Below are 18,868 nucleotides of genomic sequence, written 5' to 3' on the forward strand. Positions count from 1 at the left end.
TGTACGTTTTCTTCGACGTTGCAGGATACGTAGTGGAGCATTCGAAAACAGCGTCCAGGGTTGTCCACAGTTCGATATATGATGATGTTCCCTTTTCAAATTTATGCTCGCGCTCAGTGATGCAACGAATACTGTCATATCTCCGCCATTTTATTTTATTGCGACCGCAACCGTAGCGCGTCCAGATAGCGCGAACTTTTCTGAAACAGCTTCATTTTCTAACAAAGAGGTTATGATAAACGGAAACTAAACTTTATCTTTTATAGTTGTAAGGTTGATTATGGAATGTTGTAAAGTCTCGAAAGTGAAAAGTCAGTCTGTGTTGGTGGTCGGCAGGGCCGCAGGCACGTTCTCACGAGTATCGGGCACGTTGGAAAATTTATGTTTATGAACTGAGAAATCTGTCATAAGGGATACGAATGGCGTGGCTGAATCTGAAATAGCGTGAATAATTTTTTACGCGCAAGTATTTTTGCATTCCTGTAGTGCATGTGAATTTTAGTCGGTGATGGGCTCGGTTAAATTTGTGTGACAATGTTTAAGGATCCTAGGTTTTTTTTTTTTTACCTTTTTTTAACAGAAAAATAGTATTATTTAATCATTCACCACGAGAACCAGAGAACTCAGAGGCCACATGTTAGGGTTATGATTAATAATAAATACTATTACAAAGTAATTAGCTTTTCAACATATTTTATTTACAATAGCAGTAAACATAATGGATATATGTATACAGTGGTATTACTATTAACTACGGCTTAAATCTAAAATAGGCCCTTGAGGCATTGTACTTACCAAGGATGCTGGCGGCATTTTCTCGTTGTACCGCAATGCAGATACGTTGTGTCTTCGGTCACCAGTTACGTCAACCAGACGCTTTGCGATTTCTGCAAAATTAATAAATACAGTATTTAGTTGCAAAAAAGGCATCATTCGACAGCTGCGGAAACTTACCCATATGTAGGTACTTACTACAATACAATATTTAGTTACCTAATTTATTATAAATAACCGGCCAAGAGCATGTCGGGCCACGCTCAGTGTAGGGTTCCGTAGTTACTTTTCCGTCACAATAAGCTAAACTGGAGCTTAAAGTATAGTAAATTGTTATCCAAGGGATGAAACGGTACCTTTCACCCGAGTTAAACAAATAGGCAAATTTGCATAATCAGTACCTAATTAAAGTAATACTTTTTGCTATGAAGGGAAAACTTTTTGCAATAACTCAAATACAGCTAAACTGATCATGCCCGCTATAGTTTTCATTTAATGTCTTTCTTAAGCTCTACTTCCACGATTTTTTTCATATTTTTTGGACCTATGGTTCAAAAGTTAGAGGGGGGGACACATTTTTTTTTCTTTCGGAGCGATTATCTCCGAATATATTCACTTTATCAAAATATTTCTTAAAAACCCCTATTAGTTTTGAAAGACCTTTCCAACGATACCCCACACTCTAGGGTTGAAGCGAAAAAAAAATTTCACCCCCACTTTACGTGTAGGGGAGGCACCCTAAAAAAAATTAAATTTTTAGATTTTATTGTACGACTTTGTCGGCTTTATTGATTTATATATCCATGCCAAATTTTAGCTTTCTAGCACTAACGACCACGGAGCAAAGCCTCGGACAGACAGACAGACGGACATGGCCAAACTATAAGGGTTCCTAGTTGACTACGGAACCCTAAAAATGAATAATTAATTATAGCTAGTATAACTAGGCATGTAAATCTGAATCAGATATTTTGTTTCAAGTTAAGACTATGAGAGACTAAACTGCCATTTTCAGAAAATACTTACCTAATACCTACTTATGTATTCACATCTACGAGTATTTTATATTTGCTTCACTATTCCTCACAATCACAAAAAAAATCTAAGAAAGAATTATCTTCGTCTGCCCGGCCTCAGTCACGGGGGCGACTATGTCAGTTTTAGCATAACAATATGACATGGTAATCAAATTCTCTTTTTAGGGTTCCGTAGCCAAATGGCATAAAACGGAACCCTTATAGTTTCGCCATGTCCGTCTGTCTGTCTGTCTGTCTGTCTGTCTGTCTGTCTGTCTGTCTGTCTGTCTGTCCTAGGCTTTGCTCCGTGGTCGTTAGTGCTAGAAAGCTGAAATTTGGCATGGATATATAAATCAATAAAGCCGACAAAGTCGTACAATAAAATCTAAAAAATTAATTTTTTTTAGGGTACCTCCCCTACACGTAAAGTGGGGGTGAATTTTTTTTTTCGCTTCAACCCTAAAGTGTGGGGTATCGTTGGAAAGGTCTTTCAAAACTAATAGGGGTTTTCTATTAACATTTTTTGATAAAGTGAATATATTCGGAGATAATCGCTCCGAAAGAAAAAAAAAATGTGTCCCCCCCCCTCTAACTTTTGAACCATAGGTCCAAAAAATATGAAAAAAATCGTGGAAGTAGAGCTTAAGAAAGACATTAAATGAAAACTATAGCGAACATGATCAGTTTAGCTGTTTTTGAGTTATCGCAAAAAGTTTTCCCTTCATAGTAAAAAGACTTACTTTAATTAGGTACTGATTATGCAAATTTGCCTATTTGTTTAACTCGGGTGAAAGGTACCGTTTCATCCCTTGGTTAACAATTTACTATACTTTAAGCTCCAGTTTAGCTTATTGTGACGGAAGAGTAACTACGGAACCCTACACTGAGCGTGGCCCGACATGCTCTTGGCCGGTTATTATTTGAATAGGTACCACTTCTTCGGGTGATAGCGAGTCATACTGGTCGGGTTAATAGAGAAGCAATATAAAATATTCTCAGATGTGAATAAATAATAAGTACAATTTTCTGAGAATGGCAGTTTAGTCTCTCATTAGTCTTTGACGTTTGGTACTTACCAAAAGTTGGCATTGGACATGTAGTTAAGTACGTTGGACGATGCGAGCGAAAGGGATTGCGATCGAGTTTCCACAGTTGCTAACGTAAACGTCAAGTGTCAACTTATGGTACGGCTACCGGTCATGAACAGACAACCTAACTGAGCAACGAGCCAGCTCAAACCAACTTCTTATCCACGTTTCTCAAGAAATTTTATAGCTTAGAGCGTTTTCACATTGCCCGTTTCGATATGGGATGTCGGTTGGTAGTGAAATATAAGACATGTTTTTTTTATTCATTTAATAAATCATCAAAACTAAAAAACGATATGTAACGCAACAGAGGCGGATTTGATGTCATATGGCACTCTCCTGCAGCTATTTTTCTCATAGGCGCCTTCCAAGATCCGATATTGGAAATACGCTTCAGATAATTTCAGTCATGTCGCGTGTCGGACCTGTAATATTTGTTTGTGTGCGTATGTGTAGGCATAATGACGACCAGTCTGGCCTAGTGAGTAGTGGCCCTGCCTATGAAGCCGATGGTCCTGGGTTCGAATCCCGGTAAGGGAATCTATTTGTGAGAGGAGCACAGATATTTGTTCCTGAGTCATGGATGTTTTCTATGTATTTAAGTATTTGTATTATATTATATGTATCGTTGTCTGAATACCCACAACACAAGCCTTCTTGAGCTTGCCTTGGGACTTAGTCAATATGTGTAAGAATGTCCTTATAATATTTATGTATACACCGTGGGCCAATTAAACCCGACAGATTTTAACCACGCATTCCTGAGGTCACAAGGAGCAAAAAATGTTATATGAGCTTTGGCCAAATTCGCCAAAAACATTTTTTTTTGCCGAAAAAAAAAATACCTTTTGCGTTTTCTGCACACGACACGTTTATTTTTACACCTTGGTGAAAGAAATCATTACAACGAATAAGTAAAGTTTTTTTTTATTTACAGACGAAAATTGCGAGTTTACTTTAAAACTTTAATATCTGTCAGTAGGTTTGTCTAAACCAAGTTACATAGTGGCAGCGTCACAGCTAAAAAGGCGTTTTTGACTAAGTTATGAAATAAACAAAATTTTCACAGAAATTGTCTTTATCTCTAAAACAAGACCGATTTCAGAAAACATTGTATGACATTTTAGTCTCTAAATGCGGTCAAGAATACACCTTTGAAATGTGTCGGGTTTAATTGGCCCACGGTGTATATTTATTTGTAGCTCCGCGGCCTGCTGTAGGATCCTACCTCCGATATCAGATCGGATGATGTGAGAACGCTCTTATTGTGTTAACCATAAAAAAATCTTATCACATTTGACGTTTTATAGATTTTCGACAGCTAAATCATAAATGGAACGCCATTTTTACCTAAACTTCAGGTCTGAAGATGCAACTAATATGTGGTTTCGAGTGTTTCAAGTTATGTTTGATATCAATAATTTGTATAAGTTGCGTGGCAGGTAAGTTTTTTAAACAAACATATTTGGGCAGTATGCATCGTTCTTAGTATGAAATTTATTTAGTGCTATAGTCACCAGGAGTATGATACCAAAATCAAGATCAAACAGTACCCACAGTAATTTACAAAATACAACTGAAACTTGATCCAGTAACATTTAATTGATTTTTTTTATACAGATTCATCGCCCGACTCCATTTCCGGTTCAGATGAGGGAAACATTGTTAGACTTGGTAAGGAAGAACAAAGAGAATATCCATTCTCTTACCACAAATACGTAGCTTATAACCTATCCAGGTTATAAGCTACGTATTTGTGGTATTCATGCATAAATCTTGTGCAATAATGATTACTTATATATTCAGTGGATCTGGATCTCTTCAAAGCTAGAGTAAATAGTAATAGTTGCAAATTCTGTGCACACTATACTCTGTTTTATTCGATCCGACTGCACCCGACTATCTCAGATCCAAATTTTATTATATAACTACCCGAACAGGTTGCACCCTTCGCGAGTCCGGTAGTCTTAAGCTTTTCATCGTACTGGTTTTGTCTCTAACTCCTTTACCGTTCAGGCGATCCGGCTTTGGAATGATCTCCCACTCAACATCAGACAGGCTGAAACCAAGCTCACATCTCCATGGAACCTCACAAATGACATTAAGTGTGGATATTTGTACGGAGCTATTGCTTACATTGTAGCCTCATTACTCATTTTTATCTACTGTAAGCAATCATAGGAACGAGCCAATCGAGATAGGTAGATAATAGACATTGTTGAGAATGATTTTATTTTGGCTTATTATTTTCCCGGCATCAATAATAATAACGGCCGCATTTAAGAGATATCTCGTAATATAATTTGGCGCTCTTCCAATATTTTAGCGCCAATAAATTTAGATAAGCATCAAATTGTGGTTATTATACTATTGAAAAAAGTCTGCTAACTTACTAAAACGTAAATAGCATGAAATAATTTATGAGCTTTTAAAATAATGACAAGTGATCGGATTTCCCGGTGCAACACGGGGTGAATGACCTCAAACATTATACTAATATGGATATACCCCGGGATTCCACAACTTATATTGTAGAATAAGTTACTGGCTATATTACATTCAGTAAATTTTAGTAACATTTTATCGCGTAAAATAAATATTTTCGGAAAATAGGTGTATGTGCATTGTGCATATAATAAGCATTAGTATTTTCTTTATTCATTTTAACTCTTAGGTACCTATAGGTTTTTTTTTATAATATGCATATAATAAAAAAAAAACAAAACACAAAAAAAGCATACAAACACATTATAAAATACCTAACCTAGGATGCCGCCAGAGCGTTTATTATTATGCAATTTCGATATATGTACTTTCAACAATTACAAAAGATAGGTTATAAAACTCTGTCATAATTAAACATATTGCAGTCATCCAGTCAGTTTGACGATTCACTAATATTTATTTGTTTTCTTGCTTTGCACCGTAAGTGGCCAGTAACATTAAGATATCGAATGATATATGTATATAACCTATTGAAGTATTGATAAACCGCGTTATATGTAATAATCAGGGCCCGTACTTTTCATGCCGTTGACAGAAAAATGACGTCACGCTACTTAGAGTATGATTCCAATTAATATTTTCGTAATAATTAATCATTTATCAACCTCTTTAGGTAAGTTATACATATACTTGACAATCAGTACAGAAACGTCTACTTAAGTGACTTTATCTTATTGTCGCTCAAATAAATAATAGATTATTAATTTATTAAATAATAGATATTTTTGATTTTTAACAGCGTAACAAGCTTTTATTCTCGTAACAAGTATTTATTTTGATACCCGTCAATAAGTAAGTTATCTAAATGTGTAGTATTGTAAAACAACTCCCTGTATGTTAAATTACGTTATTTTTGCGTCAACGGCATGAAAAATACGGGCCGTGGTAATAATAATAACAAACAATATGGATATCTACTAAAAATACTGTACAGGTTTACATTAAATTAAAGTAAAGAATATTCAATGCATTGATGCAAGATTTAGTTTATGAGTATATTCGTAATTTGAGCTGCCTATCTAAGTATACCTATCATATCGATATAATTTTTTTCAAACGAAATCCGGGAATTTTGGTCATATCCATATTACGTTTTCTACTTGGTATCCCACGGTGTTGCACCGGAGCTTTTACTTGGCATCGCAATACAAACAGAAGCGTTGGTAGCCTAGTACTAGACGTAACGAAACTTTCAAATGGCACACCTTGGATTCTAATGATCTTTTGAAAATCGTTAATATCTGCTAAACCAGAATCACTTGTCGAGGTTCTATGCACCTTACTTCTTTTCCAAATTTTCATTTCACCGAACCCGTTCTATTAAAGAACCAATAGTTATTCTAAAAAGGTTTTGAAAAAGTTAGGTTAGTCTCGATTCTCGATTTATGAAAAAAAAAACAAGTTCGGCGAAATGAAATATTGAACAAAAATGTTCCAAGGTTTGTGATAGGCAGAATTAGGCTCTGGGGTCAGATGGCACCTGTTTTCGTAAAAACAAGACTCAACTTATTCTTCGAATCAGGGTCCCCAACGCAAACCCCAGGCACCTTTCGATATCCATAAAATAGTCTCCCATATATTATTTTTCTTGACAATATAATTATTTGGTATCTATCTACAGTAAAGCATTAGCTATATTGTCATTAAAATACAACTCATAATGAAATATTATGAGGCTCGGATTTTCACGCCGACCTATTATTAATTTTAGTATTCGTTACTATTTTTTTAAGCTACTTGAGTTTGGCTACTATGCTGCTCCGTTAAGTACGTGCCTTTCATTTTGACACAACTTTGTCACCGAAGATAAATAATTTTAACAAAGTACTTATTCATTGTTGCTTTCATCCTTCGGAATCTATCCACAGGCTGAAATGATGTATTAAAATCAAAATTTTGTAAGATTGTTAAATTTTAACTCAATTGGACCCCGATAACTACTTCATTATACTTTATAAGATTCAACCACAATTTTATTCAAACAAATTACAAACATTCTAAGGTGAATTTTAGTTGCTGATGAATCGATGAATGCAAATGAAATAGATGATCCTGTACAAGATGATGATCAAGGCGAAAATAAACCGATTGATGATGAAAACGAAAATAATTTACTAGGTAATATTCAAGACACCAATGAACAAATGGATGGAGTTAATGCACAAGGTGATGATCCAGTGGCCACTGACCCAATTGATGAAGACGAAAGAGAAATGGAGGGACACGATGACGCGCGAGGTGAAGGCAAAGAATCACTTAACACGGGCGTGCATGATAATGGTGTACAACTTGGGAAAAAGGCTGATATGTCTGAAAATAAAGATATATATGATTTAACGAATGACAATCGACCTACGCGACTTGATAAAACATATGTCATACCAGCTTTCAAATTAAGCCCGGCTGAAATAGAACAGTTTAAAATATGGCCTGAAGCTAAAGTCCCGTACTTCATCGACGAGTTTTCTTATGGTGAGAGTTATGTCTATTTTACGTCTAGTTTGGGATCAAAATGCACATGTACTTAGTCCTTAAAGTACCCTTCATTAAGATATGTACTGATTAATCAATTAACCAATCTTCCTACAATTCAATTTTTTACAGAGTCGTTTACTGATCGATTATAATAAATAATGTCTAAATTCTTCACCCATTGGGCAGAGTTTGCATTAGGTGCATCAATGTTTAGGGTATCTCCGATACATTTCCGTTTCGGGCAATTATATATAATGCTGTAGTGGTCTGCACTAGGGCTCCGCAGTCGCATGCTGCTGAGTCTCGCCAACCACACTTAAATAAGGAGTTTGCACACCGCTCATGTTCGGTGCGGAGTCTGTTCAATTGGCACCATTCCTTCCTAGCTGCTAAAAAGCCATACTACTACTCCGGCTTACTGGTAGGATCGTAGGTGTTTAGGATGGGGTTTGGCAGGTTGGATTGCCAATCTTATTTCCAAGCGGCTCTTAAATTGAAGCCATATTGTATATCATTTGATATTTACCATCCATCTCCATCCATCCATCTTAAATTATATATCATTTGATATTTACCAGTCGCTTTTCGGTGAAGGAAAACATCGTGAGGAAACCGGACTAATCCCAACAAGGCCTAGTTTATCCTCTGGGTTGGAAGGTCAGATGGCAGTCGCTTTCGTAAAAACTAGTGCCTACGCCACATCTTGGGATTAGTTGTCAAGCGGACCCCAGGCTCCCATGAGCCGTGGCAAAATGCCGGGACAACGCGAGGAAGAAAAGAAAAAATTGCGTCAGGTTTTGAGTGGTTTGATAGAACGGGTGTTGAGACAAGGAATTCCTGGTGGATCAGCAGATTCGGATCGCTGTGAAATTTGTTCGCTTCTTTCACCAATTCCGGCTGTCATCTAAGATGAGGTGGTAGGATGTGGCTTAGGGCTGGGAGCCCTGTCACCTCAGATGATCAACCGGTTTATGAGACCACAGAATTGAAAATGAGAGAGAGAAACGGAAGTTGAATATGACTTTCATAACAGGATTATTTTGCACACATACATAACATACATAGGTTTGAGCCAATCACCACTCGCGTTCAGGTTGTGATTATGTGTGTACCGTATGTAAAAACGAGAAAATTTGGCAATTTATGAAATCACAGATCTGTCTTAGTGATACTATCTGTGTTCCAGACAAAGTTCTTCGAGATAAAATCCGCGGCTACCTGGACTATGCACAACGTCGTACTAATATAGATTTCTACGAGCTCACTGAACCGCCCACCGACGAAAATGAAAGATGGGTATTTTTCGTCAATCGAAAAGGACAATTAGACTGCAAGGACTATTCCACTAAATCCTTCACAAATAAAGGAGTCCAGGTTAGTAGTTGTGTACTAAACTTAGTTACTGCCTTTCACTTGATGTCCATTCTATTATAAACTGAAATAGGGTAAAGGCACCAGTAGTCAGCCTTTTTACGAAATTTATATATTCAAGATCGTCTAATTTGCCCACTAATGGACCAATAAGTATTGTTAATGTTTTTACTGTGCAAGAATTTAATAAAAATGCATTTTCGTAAAGAATAAAACGTAATTGAATTTTGCTTTTGGAAATATTTCATTAAATATAATGAAAGTGTCTCTATGCCAGTAATTAGCACCCTGCGTACCAATAGACAGCTTTTACGTACCCAGTGTTCAGCCATGCCAATTTATTGGTTGACTAGTGGGTTCTGAGTTCGGCGATCTCAAATTCCAGTTGTCAGCCATAGGCTGACGAACCGTTATTTAATGGATTTCAATCAAAGTCATATCTAATTATGTAAATACTTAAAGGTCCTCTATCGACTTACATTTCATTCGAAAATAAAAAAGTTTTAGATCCTACAGTGAACCTCTCCTGGCCGACTTCTGGGTTTACAACCTTTTTAAAATGACTTGAACCCAGTAGTCAGCCATGGGAGGTTGTCTATTGGAGAAAATACAAAATCCTTTTTTTAGATAGATTAAGTATTCATCATGTGAATAATAAAAATGTTTAGTCCACTTTCTTTTTACAAGAACTCACAATTTTTCTGGTAACGTCTTATCAAAATACCATGTGACACTCCAAAAAAATTGCGCAAATCACATAACTCTTCATGCCAGAGGACAACACTTCTTTGAAGTTGTATTGTGGTTCATGCTAAACAATTCTGTTAAAAATTATGTTTTTTTTTTCGATTAATGTTTTATGGATCTATAATATGATCTACTTTTGACATGAATATTACAAAAACTTTGCAAATTACAGCCAAAAATAGGCAAGAAAGGCTGATCCAGTGGTCATGACTGAGCACTGGTGCCTTTGCCCTAGGCACCATCTAGATCACATTTACATCACATCTAGATGTCATTAAGTAAAGAAAAATTGAGCAAGCCCTCCTGTGAAAAATATGTAATAAAATAATATGATTTGTTTCTTAATAATGGTAATGATTACAGATTTGTTATTAAAGTACATTATATCTAAAGGAGATCGTCGATTTTGTTTAGAGTTTGGGCCCAGAACAAACTGGTGCGTATTTGATTGAACCGAACCTCGTTCTTTCGTTCGTTCGTCGTTCGAAATTAATCGTCATAATCTCTAGATTTGTTCGTCGTAATCTAGAGTTTACGATGGTCAAAACAGATTCACCAAATAAAACGGGAATGTTGAGAAATCCTGCAATACAAATATGAATCTAGCAAGAAAAACTTTTGAAAACATACGCGCATACTATATTCATACTATTCCGTAAAATACTTGCGAGTTTTTTCAGAAAAATAGACAAAAACTGGCATGAAAACTGTAATCGTTTTATATAAAGTAATATTCGCTAACGCGAGTGAATAATAAATGTAACTGACCATTTGTAACACTTAAAAAAAATTAAGTTTTATTAAGGTTGCCGTTGCTTGCAAATATTTTGACAGATTAAAAGAAGATTAATGCCGTGATGCGTTTCGTTGTATAAAAAGGTATTATAATTTAATCTCCAAAATTTTAACCAAAATGGACGTAAGTTTTTTTCTAACTACTTACATACCTAATTTAGGCATTTTGATAGCCGTTTGTAATTTAAATGTAGGTACAAAAAATAGACAATAACTAATACTATGATATTTGTAATAGCGTCAAAACACACGTACGGTCGGCTATAACAAACAGTGGTAGTTACCAAGTTTCAAACCAGATTATGCACGTGTCTATTTACTATAAAGTTAACTACAAAGAGAATATAACTCCTTAACCTCATGGTTCAGGTGCTGAAGTTAAGCCTTATGTCAATGCTATCTATGTTGACAACGGCAAAGCTTTTGTTAACAAATATATTGAATAACGGAAATTAGCAACATAATATTTTTTTTTCTACCTATATGTATTTTTAATTCCCGTTTCATTTACACCTAAGCTTTGAAAGCCTAACATAAATGAATAATTTGGAGAGTAGCGAACTTGATTTCCTGTAACAGATCGGTCAACCCACGAATACGCCCCACTCCATCCCTACCTTGTGACGTCAGGTCCTGTGCACCAGGTGGGGCAACGAGGCAGGTAGCGCTCGGAGCCCTCGTCATTGGCGTCTTGTTTTCCGTAGCTATCGGTCGTTTTATAAAAACTTAAATTATTGAGTGGTTTTAAAATGTTCAAAACGGTGTTAACGTTCGGTATTTAATTAAATTATTTCCAAAATGGACCACGAATACAGGTGAGTCATCAGATTCTACCAGTAGTTTTTCCACGGATACTGCCCCTATGGAAAATACCCCGAGGCCACCCGCGGAGGCACGGGAGCCAGGACCTTCGCAAGTTGGAAGCAAGAGGAAGGCTGCGAAACGCACAAAGCGACGCAAGAATAAACGACGTCGCATGGAGTCTACAATAAGGTATTTAAGTGAGCAAGTAAGTGGAATATCAAATTTAGTGGAATATTCCAATTAAGTAAGTGGAATATACAACGCGAACAGAACTACCTTTCAGCCTACTCTCCTACCTGTGTTTCACTTCACAGCTGTTGTAGAGGAAGTTTATGATTCTGACGGCGTTAGTGCAAATGTTAGCGGAGATCTTTTTGATAATGGTACTACGGGCACAGCGCCCGCGCCCCCGCCCCCGGCTCGCACCGAGCAGCCTGCACCCGGGTGCTCATTTCTATTACTGCTTAGTACTGTTTTGAAAGAACCGACTATTCCTAAATCGAGGCCAGATTTTTAACTTAATTAACAACATTCAGCGATTTAATTCGGAGGACTGGGATAGTGTGCGCTATGCAGACGTACAAAAACAATACTGTTCTTCGCCAGGTTTCACTTATCTAGATCTTGAAACGAATGATGAGCCATTTGATAAGTTTAACTCGCTAGCACTTATTGAACGTGGGTTTGTTACTATTACGCAAGCCCTTATTGAACAAAATGAAGCAGCTCAGAGCGGTTTGTGTTGGCACTTATCATACCCTGATTACACAAATTGGATGCCATTGCCCAATCCATTTGTGAACTATCAATCAAAACCTCGCGACTACCCTCGCTTTAACCAAAAATATAACCAACAGACAAAGCCGTCTCGACAAAGGGCTAATAAAGGTTTTCAAAGTAACGACACCTTTGCCAATACCTACCGCGGAGGTAGGTTCTCAGGCCCATCCACATCGCGAGGGCAAGGTGGACATCATTACCCTCCTACAACCAGTTATCTAGTAACGGACGCGTCGGGGCAAGCGTGGGGAGCCCAGATAGATAATCTCAAGCTGTGGGGCCTCTGGACTCCAGAGGAAGCAAAACGTCACTCGAATCAGCGCGAGATGTTGGCAATCTACGTCCTAAACCTCAAATCTAGCCTGTGTCTCCCTTTTAATTCAATCAGACAACAAAACGGTAGTTGCCAATTTAAGAAACCAAGGGGGCACAAAGTCTCCTTATCTGATGGAGATTTCGCATCAGATATTCAGAATCCTAGACCTGTTCAAGATTCATTATTTACCAGGCCGGTACAACGGCAAAGCCGATTACTTGTCTCGCCTTACGAGACCTTCCGAGTGGCACCTGTGCCCCAAAATAATGAATCAGATTTTTGCGAAATTCGGCCGTCCGTCAATAGACCTATTTGCGTCGGCAGTAGCCCATGTCCTCCCAATATACGGCACTCTGGACCTGACGGACAGACAGGCCAGGCTTTACGATGCCTTCAGCCAAACGTGAGATTATCCCCTAGCGTGGGTATTCCCACCCCCGTTTCTGATACCCCGCGTACTACAACACCTCAACAATGCGAGAGGGATATATTTTTTGGTAGACCCACGGTGGTTGAAAGTGTTCTGGAGACCAGACCTCAAGAACAGGGCCCTGAGTCCCCCGTTCAGAATTTACAACTTAGACTAAGTTCTGGTGGACGCGACAACCGGCCTTCCTCCTCCCATGATACAGGACATGACTCTGGAGGTCTGGAAATGTGGGGGTGGTCATTCATCTTGAAGGGGTGGTCACAGGAACATATAAATTTTTTTACATAAGAGTTGGCGGGATTCTTCCATTAAAACTTATAAAAATTCCTGGCAAAAATGGTGCGTTTGGGCTAATACAAATTCTGTTAGTATTTCAAATCCACAGGGGTCTGATTTAGCTAAATTATTAATTGATCTTCACCTTAAGCAGGGTCTGGCCTATAATACTTTATTAGTAGGTATATAAATCAGCAGTTTCAACTCTATGTGATCCAAACTTAAATACCCCTCTTAGCACTGGTACGCCAGGCATTTAAAATTTATACGAAATTCGAGCATTAAAAATAAAAAGGCTTCTATATGGGATACAGACGTCCTTGTAGATTGGTTAAAGAACAATACTTGCAATGAGGATAGTTTATACGAATGTTCTGCTCGCGCTGCTATTTTATTATTATTATGCTCTGGTCGTCGGCTACATGACTTGACATTATTGGCTGTAGGTGATGACAGCTGTATTGAGGCTGATAATTCCATGACTTTCTGGCCAAAATATGGATCTAAAACTGATACTGTAGTAAATCGTCAATATAGATGGCAAGTTTTTCAAAATAAAGATAGTAAAGTCTTGGATCCATTATTTTGGGTAATAAGAGTCATTTTACTATCGCAACCTAGACGTATAGCTTGTGGTATTGACAACTTATTTTTGACAACATGCGGACAGCCGAAGGTTGCTTCACGTACAAATATATCTGGATGGATAAAAAAGATCCTACTGCAAGCCGGTATTAAAGCTAGTGCTGGCAGCGTCCGGCCCGCAGTAGCATCTAAAAGTTGGGTTGATGATATCCCACTAGATGAAATTCTGGCCAGGGGAAATTGGAGGTCAGAAAATACATTTCTTAAATATTATTGTCGACCAGTTCAACTTGCTAATTTGCAGTCACAATCATGTGCTAATTTATTTACATCGGTGGCTGAATTATAAATATAATTGATATTAATATGATCAATAGGTTTATTAAATGTTAGAAAGAAAACTGTGTATTTTATCTTGACAGTAAATGTACTTAGATTAAACTTGCTCATTTGGTGATTAAAGTGTTTTTGTGTACATACATATAATTTAATTTCTTAAAATAATACTATAATTCTATGATTTATTGTGATTCTCTTGTAAACGTATCTACATGATACTAGGCATAATCAAAGATACTTGTGTAAAGAGTAATTAATTAATTAAGTTATGGTCCATGGGGTCCCAGCGCGCACAAGTTTTTTGGAGAAATCGCGAAACGTCTGGTTGACGTAACTGGTGACCGAAGAGCTGGCGGTTTCCTCGCACAACGTATCAGTATTGCGATACAACGAGGAAATGCCGCGAGCATCCTTGGTACAATGCCTCAAGGGCCTATTTTAGATATAAGCTAGTTATAGTAATCATCTGTATATATCCATTATGTATATTGTTATTGTCAATAAATGATTGAATAGTTATGGTATAATTACATATGCCTAATTAGCCATATTTTTGGTTTCATATACTTATTTGTTCTTGTCTGTAATTATTGCAAGTGAATATCATTTAAATAAAAGATTGTTAATATACATAATGTCTTTTAAAATTCTAATGTTCCCTATTTTCCTAATCATATTGGCGCCATACAGTGCACCAGGCGATATCAAAAGATCTCAAATTATTCATTTATGTTAGGCTTCAAATAACGGTTCAAAGCTTAATAGCAGCGTTTTACCTACCGTTAAAACGCTTATTAAGCGATAACCTTATTTGAAGCCTAACATTTAAATCCTGTCTGGTACATTCATATTTGAAAGCCAATGACGAGGGCTCCGAGCGCTACCTGCCTCGTTGCCCCACCTGATGCACAGGACCTGACGTCACAAGGTAGGGATGGAGTGGGGCGTATTCGTGGTTTGACCGATCTGTTACAGGAAATTAAGTTCGCTACTCTCCAAATTATTCATTTATGTTAGGCTTCAAATAAGGTTATCGCTTAATAAGCGTTTTAATGGTAGGTAAAACGCTGCTATTATGACTATTTCCGTAATAAAATGCGTATGTACCTTACATAATGGTTTGTCAGATAAATGTGATGGGCCGAAAATCGATGTTCTCCTTTGGGTATGTATTCTCTTGAACGTGGAAATTGCTTGATTCTTATTAGAAACTGAAGCATAATGGTCAAATAAACTGACGTAATTGACAGAAAGTGACGGTTGGCTATGATTGCCTCAGACACGGTGGGCCGATGGCGGCAATCGTTTTGGCGTTATTGGGTGTACCGCCTCAACACAACTCGCCGAATTGTCGTCAATTTATCACCATTTACGGGAGCAATATTTTGCCAGGTAAGTACATGAGAAGGAAATGGAAGATTAGCTTCTTAATCATAACCAACTTTAACAGTTAGTGTACTAATTAATACAATTTAGCTACTGTTTTGGATTTTTTTAACGACGCGTTCATTTGCGAAGGTGGCATTCGTTAGGAATGCCAGCTTCGCAAAAACCATTAGGTATAATTCCAGGCAAGCATTTCCGGGCCTCTGAGATACGAAGGAAAAAAAAACATAAATTTTGTGGACTTTGTTGTTGTTGTTGTTATGCCCGAACATGTATTATAAGCAAGTAGGTATTAGAGGAGACTTCGTTAATGCTGATTTTGAGTCCATACAAATATTAACTACAAGCAAACACTAGCGTCTAGTTAGCTCGTTAGAAAATGGCGTCGCTGCGCAGTTGCGTCAACGTTGCGTTGCGTCGAGCAGCACCCATAAAGTTGACTAGACGCCGACGCTCGGGAGACGCTAGTGTGTGGTGGCCCTAACAATCATGTATAGAAAATGGATTTATTTATGTGTTTTTTCCGTTTCATATTTGTCATCCTCATACATATGTACTTATTAATTTATTTATTTCGCGTTTGTTGACAAACAATTGTCATCTTAGGTCATGTATGGCCCCTCGACATGTGTCCCTATTCAGTTTCACTTTACTTTGTGTTAAGAGGTTGTGTAAAGCAAGGGAAAATACGGTAATTCGATATAAGTGCCCCCCATCGCAGGCTTCGCGTGGCACCTTAATCTTTTGAACCCTTCTAATTACCTTTCCTTTTCTCTCTTACTCCACGTTTTTAAAACCTGTAAAAATAAAAAATAAATACCTAATTATGCGTTAGTCCGACGGTTAACCTACCTAGTAAAAAATTTCAGTTAGGTACTCCAACTTTCACAGAGCATTGATATTTTGGTCCATTATTCTTAAACTAAAAAGATACTCGTAACGATTTGGGCTTATGGCGGTTGGGGTTTACGACACGTAGCGTATTCGTATAGGAGCATCTTATTAATAGCGTAAGCGCCACCCGCTATAAGGACCTTTTCCCGTGAAACGTCACATTTTAAATAGACAGAGTTGTAAAGCAACTAAAAGGTTTATTATTTATGTTAAATGATGCTTATTTTATTAAAATTTTACAGGTTATATAATATTGTTTTTCCAGAAAAGTTTGGTTTATTCAAGCTGTTAGAAAATGACGAGTGGCTGTTCCATGATTTTCATTATGACTATAATAGTGCAGGCCACTACCCGGCACATAAATACACAGGAAATGGAGACAGAACTATATTTATTAGGAGTGATAAATACAAGACAGTAAGTATATTATTAGGTGACTAAGATTTTTTTTTGGCAAAAATTACATTTTTGGTTCAGGCTTTTATCACTAACTGTACTCTTCTTTCCACAGGCAACAGGCAACTACTTACTCATAATACTCATCGAGACAATTCTAAAAACTTCAAACACAATTAGGTTGCGTTGTTTTATCACAGAGTTCCTATGGCCACCTCCTGTCTCCATCATCAGATCAGCTCGATGGTACCATAATATTGCATTGTCATCCGACTTACATATGTATGCAAAAGTTCAGCTCAGTTGGAAACCGCAAAGTGGGTGAAGTTTAACTTGCAAGATATCATTACAGACGCATAGACAACGGGACAGGTGACTCTAAATAAAAGCTTGTAAAAAGGTACTTGTGCATGATCGCTAAACTATATGTTTCCTTAAAAAATTAAAGTTATAAAACTTCTTAATGCCTAAAAATTCCACAACTGAATGTTTATTAGAAAACTAGCGACTCGCCCCGGCTTCATACAGGTCACATAAAAGCTTAATAAATTACTTTCTTCAAGAACCACTCTATTGATAGCTGGAAACCGCATGAAAATCCGTTCATTAGTTTTTGAGTTTATCGCGAACATAGATACAAAGAGACAGACGCGGCGGGGGACTTTGTTTTATAAAATGTAGCGATTAACTTGGAACTGATGTGATGTAGGTACTTGTACCTACAAATTATATTCAGGATCTGCCAATTTGGCCGCAACATGCAAAGTTACACGATTTAGGCTATGTTCCTGACAACCATTAACTCGTACAGTGGTTAAGGGGAAATTTATGAGTTTATAAATTTCCCCTTAACCACTGTACGTGTTTACGTCCCAGCCACTTCGTTAAGAGTATAGGGAATCATCTAAACACATAGAAAAAAGTTGCATCTCGCGATTGAGGATTTATCAAATTACAGATTAAAAGCTACCAAAATAAAAAATCATACATGCTTAAAAGGGATAACAGACATTTGCTTCTTTATCCGCCTACAAATTGGAGTCTTTATGGTATATTTTTCTGAGCCACTTCATGTGTTATCGCAAATAACCTAGCCTGGTCGGTCAGTAGATCCTTTAAAAAAAACATTACTTACAAAGCTGCTGATTTAAAATAACGCTTTTTTTTTACAGGGATATGTAAGTATTCGTTTTTAGACACTTTATTTAGTTATAAGTTATATTTATTATATTACGTATATTAAAGTGCTTATGTTTCCTTAATACCCATATTAACAAGTTTGATAATCTGACATGCACGTAATCTCTTGTGTTTACTCATTACAGCGTTTCCGATCTTTTTTTGACAACATTATTAACACTGAAGAACCAAAAGATTACAGTCCCGGTGATATAGACAAAATAGCATCGCTTTATAATCACATTATATTCAGCAAAGCTAAAAAGGGCCTCAAACTTGAAGACTGCAAAGCTCTATTTCGACCAGGGCCCGGCTTCGGAAATACTAAATTGACACAGTTAAAAGAAATACCTGAAAGACCAAAACCAAAACAGTATCTCACTGCGGCTAAAAAGTTATACGCATATAGGGACATATATGGCGAAGCACTTAGTTCACTAGAAGATAAATAAGTGGATTTGCAGGAGTGTATACCTAGTATATAAAAGAAACCAAAATAATAAACGCTTAAAACAGAAAACAATGAACATTTAAAGTTTCTAAACCCATATAAAATCGTAATTTGTGGCCGCCTTTCGCGAATTTATTTTTCACCTTTCCGACGTCTTGACGCAATAATTTATATACGTGAGATGAGTGGCTTAAATTTAAAATAAGTTTATGGCAAAAATTTCATTTTTGGTACAAGCCTTTATCGCTGACTGTACTTTTC

General features: G+C 37.0%; 1 protein-coding gene and 1 long non-coding RNA gene across 2 annotated transcripts; one reads left to right on the forward strand and one right to left on the reverse strand.

Annotated features, from left to right (window-relative positions):
* Positions 1-676: 676 nt before the first annotated feature.
* LOC133518321 (uncharacterized) lies at positions 677-3,589 on the reverse strand. The gene is made up of 2 exons (XR_009799461.1): positions 2,867-3,589; positions 677-887 (listed from the first exon to the last, which is right to left on the reverse strand). It is a non-coding gene; the product is annotated as an uncharacterized LOC133518321 (long non-coding RNA).
* Positions 3,590-4,071: 482 nt separating this feature from the next.
* On the forward strand, positions 4,072-18,679 carry LOC133517592 (uncharacterized). Its single transcript, XM_061850921.1, has 6 exons — positions 4,072-4,320; positions 4,499-4,552; positions 7,397-7,855; positions 9,045-9,232; positions 15,552-15,693; positions 16,847-18,679. Exons 1-6 carry the CDS (start codon positions 4,248-4,250, stop codon positions 17,020-17,022), a joined length of 1,092 nt encoding a protein of 363 aa, XP_061706905.1. The 5' UTR covers positions 4,072-4,247; the 3' UTR covers positions 17,023-18,679.
* The last annotated feature ends 189 nt before the right edge of the window (positions 18,680-18,868 follow it).

The sequence above is a fragment of the Cydia pomonella genome, chromosome 5 (assembly GCF_033807575.1).
Source record: "Cydia pomonella isolate Wapato2018A chromosome 5, ilCydPomo1, whole genome shotgun sequence".
NCBI classification, from domain to species: Eukaryota; Metazoa; Arthropoda; class Insecta; order Lepidoptera; family Tortricidae; genus Cydia; species Cydia pomonella.

Excerpts from the sequence above, each read along its gene's own strand:
- LOC133517592 (XM_061850921.1), top strand. The coding sequence starts at position 4,248 with ATGCAACTAATATGTGGTTTCGAGTGTTTCAAGTTATGTTTGATATCA. Across the intron at positions 9,233-15,551 it reads TCACAAATAAAGGAGTCCAG|AAAGTGACGGTTGGCTATGA; the intron begins GTTAGTAGTTGT and ends CGTAATTGACAG. Across the intron at positions 15,694-16,846 it reads CGGGAGCAATATTTTGCCAG|AAAAGTTTGGTTTATTCAAG; the intron begins GTAAGTACATGA and ends TTGTTTTTCCAG.